The sequence below is a fragment of the Pundamilia nyererei genome, unplaced genomic scaffold, assembly GCF_000239375.1.
Source record: "Pundamilia nyererei isolate P.nyererei 1_Seehausen unplaced genomic scaffold, PunNye1.0 scaffold00353, whole genome shotgun sequence".
Lineage (NCBI taxonomy): Eukaryota > Metazoa > Chordata > Actinopteri > Cichliformes > Cichlidae > Pundamilia > Pundamilia nyererei.
The window spans coordinates 331,549-341,212 of NW_005187754.1; the positions used below are offsets into that span (position 1 = coordinate 331,549).

General features: G+C 44.0%; 1 protein-coding gene across 1 annotated transcript in view; it reads right to left on the reverse strand.

Moving 5' to 3' along the window:
- LOC102211187 (alpha-2-macroglobulin-like) overlaps positions 1-9,664 on the reverse strand; it is a 29,741-nt gene that overhangs the window by 16,566 nt on the left and 3,511 nt on the right. Inside the window, exons 3-7 of the mRNA XM_005752335.2 lie at positions 6,753-6,888; positions 5,599-5,650; positions 3,790-3,873; positions 3,533-3,709; positions 2,789-2,870 (exon numbers count right to left, since the gene is read on the reverse strand). Of these exons, the coding sequence (XP_005752392.2) occupies positions 2,789-2,870; positions 3,533-3,709; positions 3,790-3,873; positions 5,599-5,650; positions 6,753-6,888 (531 nt within the window). The remainder of the gene's footprint in view (positions 1-2,788; positions 2,871-3,532; positions 3,710-3,789; positions 3,874-5,598; positions 5,651-6,752; positions 6,889-9,664) is intronic.

The window sequence follows — 9,664 nt, forward strand, 5'->3', positions numbered from 1 at the left end:
TGTCCAGAAGAGCGCAGTCCTGGGAACAGCTAAGATACTGCGCAGAACCCTCAAGCTCCCAGGCCTCTGGTAGAGGACCCGAGCTTGAAGGATAAACCGCCCGCAGGGGCGTGCTGGGTGTTTTTTTTTCTCTCTTTTTTTTTCCTGATGAAAGGAATGTTTTGGGGGTTTTTTGCAAGTGATTGATGGCGGAACCTGCCAATCCAGTAACGGAAGGGTAAGCTGCTTAGGGAACGGAACCTGGCATCTCCGTGCAAAGAGTGTTTTCTGCATTTGCAAATTCAATTCGATTCAATTCAATTTTATCTATATAGCGCCAAATCACAACAAAAGTTGCCTCAAGGCAAGGCATACTGGCGTTTTGGTGCCGAAAGAAACATCTGCCGCTTAGCATATGAGGGCTAGATGCGGAGAAGCTGGCATCCCAGCGTTAGAAGGATTCACTGCTGCTTTGTTGTGATAAATGCAGAGAAACTGGCAACTCTACAGTATATTAGAAAGCTTGCTGCTGAGTTTGCGAATGAGGGATAAAGAAGAACCAGGCATCTCTTTGCTATTGCATTTGCAAAGATGGGATATAGGAAGAGAAGCTGGCATCCCGGTGCCAAAGCTTGCTACTGTACTTGCATAGGAGGGATAGAGGAAGAGAACCTGGCATCCCGGTACCAAAAGCATGCTGCTGCATTTTGCCAATATAGGATACGGGAAAGGGAAACTGGCGACTTGTTCATAGAAAAGCTTGCTGCTGCGATTGGATATGAGGGAAGGACCTAGCATCCTGGTGCCACGAAAGCATGTTGCTGAAATTCGTGAAGGATGGATGGAGGAACGGAAACTGCCAACGCATTGGTAGAAGGTTTGCGGCTGCGGAAAACCTGGCAACCCAGTGCCTTTTTTTTTCTCATGCAGAGAAACTGGCCATTTTGCAAATGAGAGATGAGAACTTGGTATCCTGGGCTAGAAGGATTCGTTGCTGCTTTTTGCCATGATAGATGCGGAGAAACTGGCATTTCGGTAGTAGGGAAGCTATGGGGGGGTGAAGGAAAACCTGGCAACCCGGTGCCTTTTAATTTTATTTATTTATTTTGTCGATGCGGATAAACTGGCAACCCCATGGTCAAAAAGCTTGCTGCTGCTTTTGCGAATGAGGGATAAAGGAACCTGGCAACTCGGTGCCTAGGTTTGCTGCAGAATTTTGTGAAGCAGGGATGAGAGGCTGGGAACCTGGCAACTCTGTGCCGATGCTTGCTGCAGAGTTTAGCAGAGGAGGGATGAGTGGACATATGCTGCAGAGTTTAGCCAAGGACGGATGAGAGGCTGGGAGCCTGGCAACCCGGTGCCTACATTTGCTGCAGAGTTTAGCAGAGGAGGAATGAGTGGCTGAGAACCTGGCAACTCTGTGCCAAAGCATGCTGCATTTGCATGATGGAGTACTTTTTTTTTTTAAGCTATGCTGAGAAACTGGCAATCTGATGGTCGAAAAGCTTGCTGCTGCTTTTGCGAATGAGAATGACGGAACCTGGCAACCCGGTGCCGAGGTTAGCTGCAGAATTTGTGAAGGAGGGTTGAGTCGCTGGGAACCTGGCAACTCGGTGCTGCATTTGCCACGGAGAAATGGAGAACTGGCTTGCTGCTGTGTTTGCAAATGGTGGATAGGGAAGAACCGGGCATCCCAGTGCCAACTTGCTTGAGCATTTAGCGAAAGGAGGGATAGAAAACATCACGGTGATGGAGAAACAGTAGAGCACGTAGCTAGCGACAGATTTCCAGCTTGCATTAAATGGTGTTAGGAGGAAGGAGCACAGAACTGAGTCGTCCCTGCTACCTGGTGCTTGCGGTGAAGTACGCTGTAGCTTTTGCTGTTGGAGCTGCGATTTGTTTGGAAGCATGGGTACGGCGTGGCTTCTGGGTTCGTGAGGGGAGCTGCGAGTTTGGTATCCGAAGTCACTTCATAACTGGATTTAGCGGAGATGACTGGATGGATCGACGTATTGAAAACTGCTAGAAGGTCATCAGCATGCGGTCTCTCGGAAGCGCCGCCGTGACGTTCGGTGTACTCCTTTGATTGCTGGAGGAAAAGCCATGAACGCAGAGCTTGAGTAGTTGTTCATCTGATGTGCTGATGGACAAGAGGATGTAGCGGATGGAATGGACCCTGTTTGCATGTAAACGAGAATGAACAGCTTGCAGAACTGGGGGAACTTATATGGATGAGAACCGGAAGGAGCATGTTTGGAGGTGTGGTCCCGCTCCTGAAATTCCGATACATAATCTTGTTGGCTGAAGGCAGCAGAGATCAGAGTTATTTAAATAATCGTTGACTAATCAAAGAAAAATTTGCAGATCATCGACTACCGAAATAAGAGTTGCAGCCCTCAACATGATGCAATATTACATTACATTACATGATTTCATATGTTGAATACTGCAGTGACATCATCTTTTTTCTCACTGTAAATTATGTCCTCAAAGTTGAACTTGGTAAATATCTTCTGTCAGACTTGAATGAGGTCAAGTTGGCAATTACATGCAATCTGGTGAGATGAGCCCTCTTGCAGTAGTATTTTAATGCATTTCATAAACCAATATTGCATGACTAAACATACAATATTGTCATGTAAAATACTCTGCTGTGTCAGCTTTTCCCCTCACCAGCCGACACTGTAGGAGAATAACTCTGAAATTCAAAGGCCATCATCCCAATGAACTATTAGCAGCCTGTTGTTGAGTCAGCTGCTGTATCACCATCTACTTCTTATATCTTCATGCTCTCATTCACGTTACTGACCAGGTGTTTCCAGAGGAGTCTGCCTTCCCAAATGCACTGTAGGAACCATCGTCATGCTTGTACGTGAGCTCCCTCTGATATCCTGCAGCACCAACACACAAGAAATCAATAAAAAGGAAAAAAAGAGGATTATTTTTTCACAACACAGAAAATGTGAATCAAGTACATTTGGATTTATTTACCGTACAAAACTCTAGTTTTGGTGCCAAGTTTATTTCAAGTGCAATTTATATCTACAGTCCGGCTATGTTACAGGAGCCCCCCGTCAAATGTGCATACTTACAAGGCTTCACAACCAACACATCTGCAGTTATTGCCATTTAAGTTGACTTATTATTTAACAGCTTGCTGTGTGGACTGGTCTGATTTGCAAGGATTGCCCCCGAGCTCGACTTGGTGCCCTGTTTTTAAAGATCACACCCTCTTAACTTTGCACTCGTTCTACTCAGCTGCCATAAATAGTTAAAACTAGCTTTAAGATCAGCTGCTTCAAATTTTGCAGAGGTAAAATCCACACATGACCGTTATCAGCGCCAATATGCAAAGTTTAGAAATTAGCACGGTGGCTGAGTCCAAGTCAAAGTGGAGTACAGTTTTAAGATAATAGCAGCGACTCTTCCATTTTTACGCTTCTCATCCGATGCATTTTTTAAGGTTTAATTTGATCACCATCATCGTGATCATTCTGCGTGGGGGTGGAGCACGCACATTAAACCTTGTCCTAAAAAAGCCCCAAGTGCTTACCGCTCTCCAGGAAGTGCGTGGCCTTGTCCAGAATGCTCTGAGTCAGCTGACCAGTGCTTTTCAGGTAGTTCAGGATGAAGATGTTGGGAGCAAACAGGAGCATGTTCTGCTCCCCGCAACCGTACGGCATGGCCAGGAGCTTGTCCAAGTTCTGCGCTGCCCTGCCCATCAGGTCACCTGCCCAAGCAAACCGAGGAAAAGCTACAGAGATGTTTCACCTGGCAAATTAAAGTTCACTAAACAACAGAATCACTAACCAAGCACAGAAAAGGTCGCTCTAGCAGAACCAGCCACAAACAGCTCGGGCATAAGAAGAGAGACATTCTTCTCCGTGACCCCATCTGGCAACAACAACAACAAAGAAAAGGAAGAAAAGCTTCTTTAATGAAAGAATTAGCTCAACCTCTTTTCTTGGCTAAAGTTTATCAAACAGAATGATTTTACTGTTAAAACACTGTTATGTACATGAAGCTACAAGCAGTTTGTTTATGTGAAAGTTTCACACGATGCCTGTATCACGATGCCTTGTTGTGTTTCACAGTGAAACACAACAAGGCATCGCAGCGCTTTGATTTTGAGACAAGCTCAGCACTACAGATTACACGAGACGGCTCATGTTGGTCATTTAGTTGATCACAGTGAGGAAAGTGCAGCTTACAGCGGCTGCTCGACTTCAACTTTAGCTAAAGATCTGCTGCCAGTGGAGAAAATACACAACGAAAACTAGAGATGGACCGATGTGAAGTATCGTATCGGTGACCTAAATTACTGGATCGGATATCGGAGAGAAATAAAAAAAAAAAAATGTAATCGATCCATTAAATATCAAAAAAGCACCTCACAAAACTTGCGACACGCCGTAACTCGCCTCATAACCGTAGCACGTCGGAGCAGTGTGCGTCACGTGATAGAGCGGCTGTGGCAAGCAAGTGTGTAAGTTCATCTCTGAATGTTTGTGAAGCGTTCCAGCGTTAAGCTTAACAACCGATATATGGAGCGACTGCCTCTCTCTCTCTCTGCTTCAATCATGAAACTGATCAGTGATCAGCTGATCGTCTCTCTTCTTTGTTTTTGGCCCACTTTGCACCAGAAAGAAACCAGCAGCTGAACAACAGCAGCACGTTTAAGCTTGATAAGCTGTTGTTAGAATGTATTTAATATTACTTTCTACACCAGGATCTTTTTCTACAGCTGACGTAACTGTGCAGGGGCGGATCTAGCAAAGTTTAGCCAGGGGGGCCGATAGGGCATGAACAGGGAAAAGGGGGCTTTCTTATTCTCATTTAAAATGTCGAGCTTTTAATAAATAATTATCTGAATCTTACACCCAAAGTTTTAATCTGATGTAAAATGTATAGAAGTCCATTACTGTATATAGTAACTGTTAAGTCTAATACACCCTAGTAAGCTATAGTACTTTTTCCATCTGTGCAGTTCTGTTGAAGAAAGATGTTGAATATATTTAATTATTCTTGAAAAAGAATTTATTTCTGTGCATTTTTCTTTTCACACTGCATCAAATTAAAGTTGATTACGTCGATTAAGCATCATGAGGTGGGGGGTGGTTCCCTATTTTTTTTTTTGCTGGGAGTTTTAGAGCCCTATTGGTTAGGTTGCTTACTCTTTAAAATACCAGAATAGGGAGGATGGAGCAGGTTTAAGTTTATTAGATTGATCAGTTTTGCTGAACTATGAAATATTTTGGGTGCAGTGCATTTTTTGCATACAGGTGTAACAGAATAGCTTTAGTGTTTGTTTGTTTTTTAACTTGAGTATGAACTTTTACAAAAAGCAGCAAGCAATGCAAAAAAATTTTTTTTTATTGATAAAAAAAAAACACTATCGGATTTATATCTGTATCGGCAGATATCCAAATGTATGATATCGGTATCGGACATAAAAAAGTGGTATCGTGCCATCTCTAACGAAAACACAACGAATGTGGTTTCCTCGCCATGCTGAATAGCCATCATGATGCAGGGAAGTGTTATGATGCATGTATGAGGTGTGAATGAAAGGCCCGAGTTGGAGTTCAGAGTTCAGCACTCAGAGTCAGGAGGCCTTACCTGGGGGACAGAGGTGAACGTTGTGACTGACCATCTGTGGGGTTCCTTCGGCCTTGGGAAGAGAGACAGAAGTGAAGACGACCGACTGATTTCATCACTCCAAACAAACTTCTAAACAGCTTAAACATAATAACAGTGAGCTTTGATTTGGTGACATGCTCCAGACATTAGAGTGAACTGGATTATTTGAACTCAATCCCACTGACTTTCCCATTAGCTGAAAGCTGCTAAAGCAGTTTGTTTCAGTCAGAGGACGACCGAGAGGCTGACCGAGACCCAGTATAAACATACCAGTCATGTACTTTGAGAGTGAAGTCAAACTAAAATAAAGATGCTTAAGTGCTCCTATAGAACTACGGCAAACTGCAGATACAGCCGATCATCAGAAAATGCAGACGGGAAGGAGAAGTGGACCGAAACTGAAGTGATAACAGCTGCCCTAACAGAAAGAAAGTGAAGGTCTGTGCGATGCTACAGGTTCCCTCTCTCCATGCCCATCACCACAGTAAAGACCTTTGAAGCTCCTGGTGTGCACTTCCTAACAGGCGCCAACATTGGCTCATTGTCCACCATCTAGAAAAACAGACTTGTTGGGCGTTCTGTCACAGCACCGTGCTGTCTTTAGACTGACCCAGATATCTGCAAAGGCGGACTGGCCGTGTGGCTAGGTGCTTAGTGTTATAGCTGTGGCCATGGGACCAAAACAGAGAAGTGTGGCCCCTGTTTTCATCCATACACTGCACATGTACACATATTTTTAAAAAATGGCTGAGCCAGGTTTGACAGATTTCCATATCTGATGTTCACTCTCCATCAAAGCAGCCGGCGCATCATTAGTTCTAATCTCAGTGCCAGCCCACATCAGATAATGGCTCAGCTGACGTCCTTCCACAAACCCAATTGTCAAATATCACAAATTTGACCTGCTTTAGCCTGGCCTCTGCAAACTGCTTTGCAACCCACCTGCACCTTTTCCTAAAACACGTTGTCAAAAACAACTGGAAATACAGGAAATCTGTGGGCCACTGTGGCCGAAACCGAAAGATTTTAAAATTCTGACATTATTCTCGCCACAATGTAACTGATCAAAATAATACTGACAACGTCTATCAGCTTAGGACCTGTGAACACCTTAAGTTTGTCATGTCACTGACCTCCACCAGCAGGGTGCGGATCACGGTGTCAGTTCGACCCACGTCGGGGACTGTGGCCACCTCGTTGCCACACAGCGCCTCGGTCTTCAGGGCCTCAGCGCTGACCTTCAGATTGACCTTACCTGTGAGCAAACACACACGGCGTCACTGTGGAACGCCTGTATCGATTATTGCTCCCTTCCCCCGCCGTACTCTCGTGTTCTGTGTACAGAGGCAAAACCGCCTCCCATCTGCTTCTCAAGCCAACTCATTATCCCCGCTGTGTTTTCCTTCCTCCCCGTTTCCCATCGCATTCGCCCTCATTAATCCCCATTTGTTGCCTTATTATAGCACACGGCTTGTCTCCCACCCCCACCTTCCTTCCATCACAGCCCACAATCCTTCACATGGAGGACAAGTACAGATCGCCCCTTAAGGGAGAGGTTTCTGACTGTTTCGTCAGAGATACTACCTGACTTGTTAGTACAAGTGATTGTCAGCATTCCTCTAAGGGGGAGTTAGAGGAGCGCAATTTGACATTCATCAGAGCCTCATCTCCATCCCTGCTGATGGAGGCTGATATAAATCCTCTGCTTTCAGGACAGGCAGAGCTCCAACAACAGCCGCCCGTCTTCGCTTCCAGCAATGAAGATGCAACAGCCCTCAGTGCCCTCAATACGGATTAATTACCCCGTTGTGTCTCATTTTTCACTCAAAGCATGAGATTGTGTCGGACGAAAGAAACAACATCAGTATTTCATTTTAAAAGCCAAGAAAATTGCATTGTACAGTTAGAGAATTGCCTCTGGTAACGAGGAGCTGGGGAGAGCGGAGCTGTGAGCGGCTGACACCGTGTGACAGTCTTCAAACAGCCGATTAGACCAAAATCAATAAAAGAAAATAAAGTTTTGTTCACTTCTTTTTTCTGGTTTGAATCTGACATGTCCTGTTTAAGCTAAAACTGGTTTAACGAAGACAAAGACACTCAAAGTTGTTTACATTTTCCCTTTAAAGGTGGGAAAACGCCACACAGCATGTGACGCGTAGCGACCGCCTTCCATTTGAATTTCTCCTATAAAACAGAACATGGTTAAAGACGGGAATAAAAGTAAACCAGAAAAATAAAAACTACAGTTTTAAGAAACGAAATGAGGTTAATTTGAATTTAGTGGTGAGAACACACCTCAAAAACCATGGGCGGGGTCATGTTTACCACGCTGTAGCATCCATGCTTCTTTTAACAGCAGTCCATACACATCTGGGAACATCTGCACTTGTGGGAGAGGAATGTTGTCCCAATCTTTTCCCGCACAGGATTGTAGTTGGATTTTTTGGTTCATCCAACAGTCCAGACTCTTCTACTGTTAAGCCACGCTGCTGTAAAGGCTGCACTACACGGTTTAGCATCGTCTTCTGAAATATGGATGCAGCTCTAAAAACTTTTATACTGGTGCTTTTCCTGATGTGGAGGCCGACAGTGCACCTCCATACCATCAGAGCTGCAGGGTGTGGAGCTGGTGGTCCCTGCCTTCTCTAGTCCAGAGGACACAGCATTCCCGTTTCCCCAAAAAATCGAAAACTAATTTTAAACTTTAATAATAATAATAATAATAGGATGCCACACAAGTATGCTGCTCCCATTGATTTTAGTAAAATGGTCCGTTTGCTCTAAAAACACCTAAAATGTTCAAACTGTGTTCTGCTGTTGTGGATTTATGAGATTTGCAAATCACTGCATTCTGTTTTGATTTCATCTGCAGAAATGTATGAATAGACCACTCTGTATATTCCAGTTCATTACGGCCTGCTTTGGTGATGGATTTGTGCATCTTTTCAGTTAGTTCCCTCTTTTACCTCCATGCCTGCAAATCTCCACATAATGAAAGGTGGCTCCTGGTCCGTTTAGTGAGATATTACAATATTCTGCATATAAAGGCCCAGACTGCTGTGAGATGATTGCATGTTTGTATATTAAACAGGTTCATTATCATCCTGCTGACACTCACTTTACATCTGTCGAACGCTGGGGCTCTTTTCTCAGTCACATTAATGGGGATTTAATTCAATTCAATGTTATTTACACAGCACCAAATCACAACAACAGTCGCCACAAGGTGCTTTATATTGTAAGGTCGACCCTACAATAATACATACAGAGAAAAACCCAACAATCATATGACCCCCTATGAACAAGCACTTTGGCGACAGTGGGAAGGAAAACTCCCTTTTAACAGGAAGAAACCTCCAGCAAAACCAGGCTCAGGGAGGGGCGGGGCCATCTGCTGTGATTGGTTGGGGAGAGAGATTGAATATCATCTTCAACCCAGTCGACTGCACTTTGTGTTGATGTGAAACTACACGTATGCCGGACCCCAACTCCTTCTTGGGCCCGGACGAATGGTCTGGCCTGGGTGAACTCTCTGTTGCCCTGTCTAACTTCATTGTCTTCGGACTCTATCTGCAGCATCGGAACATTTCTGCTGTACTTTTGATCTGGAATGACTAACCGGTGGTTTTTTGTTGTTTAATGTTTGTTTCTTTTCTCTGTGCTTGGATGTTGAATTTGGTTTCTTTGTCTTGTGTGATTTGATGTAATTTGGAACTTAAAATCTTATAAATAAACATCAAAAAAGAAAAATAAAGAAATAAAGGCCCAGGAAGGAATCCCTTTGTAAGGAATTCTGATGTAGAGGATCATTTGATACCAACAAGAAATATTTCTAGGAACTGTTGAAACATGAAGATCTGCTGCTTGCAATTCTTCCATTTTTCATTTGTTTACATTGGTGGCATACTGAAAATCCACACATGGCTCAAGGAAACTAAACAAATATATTTACAAATCAAACAGAACTGAGTCATGATTATCAACCATAAAAACCAAAACAGGTCCTGCTATGGACCGGCTATCTATCACAAGTTTATGAGGCTCC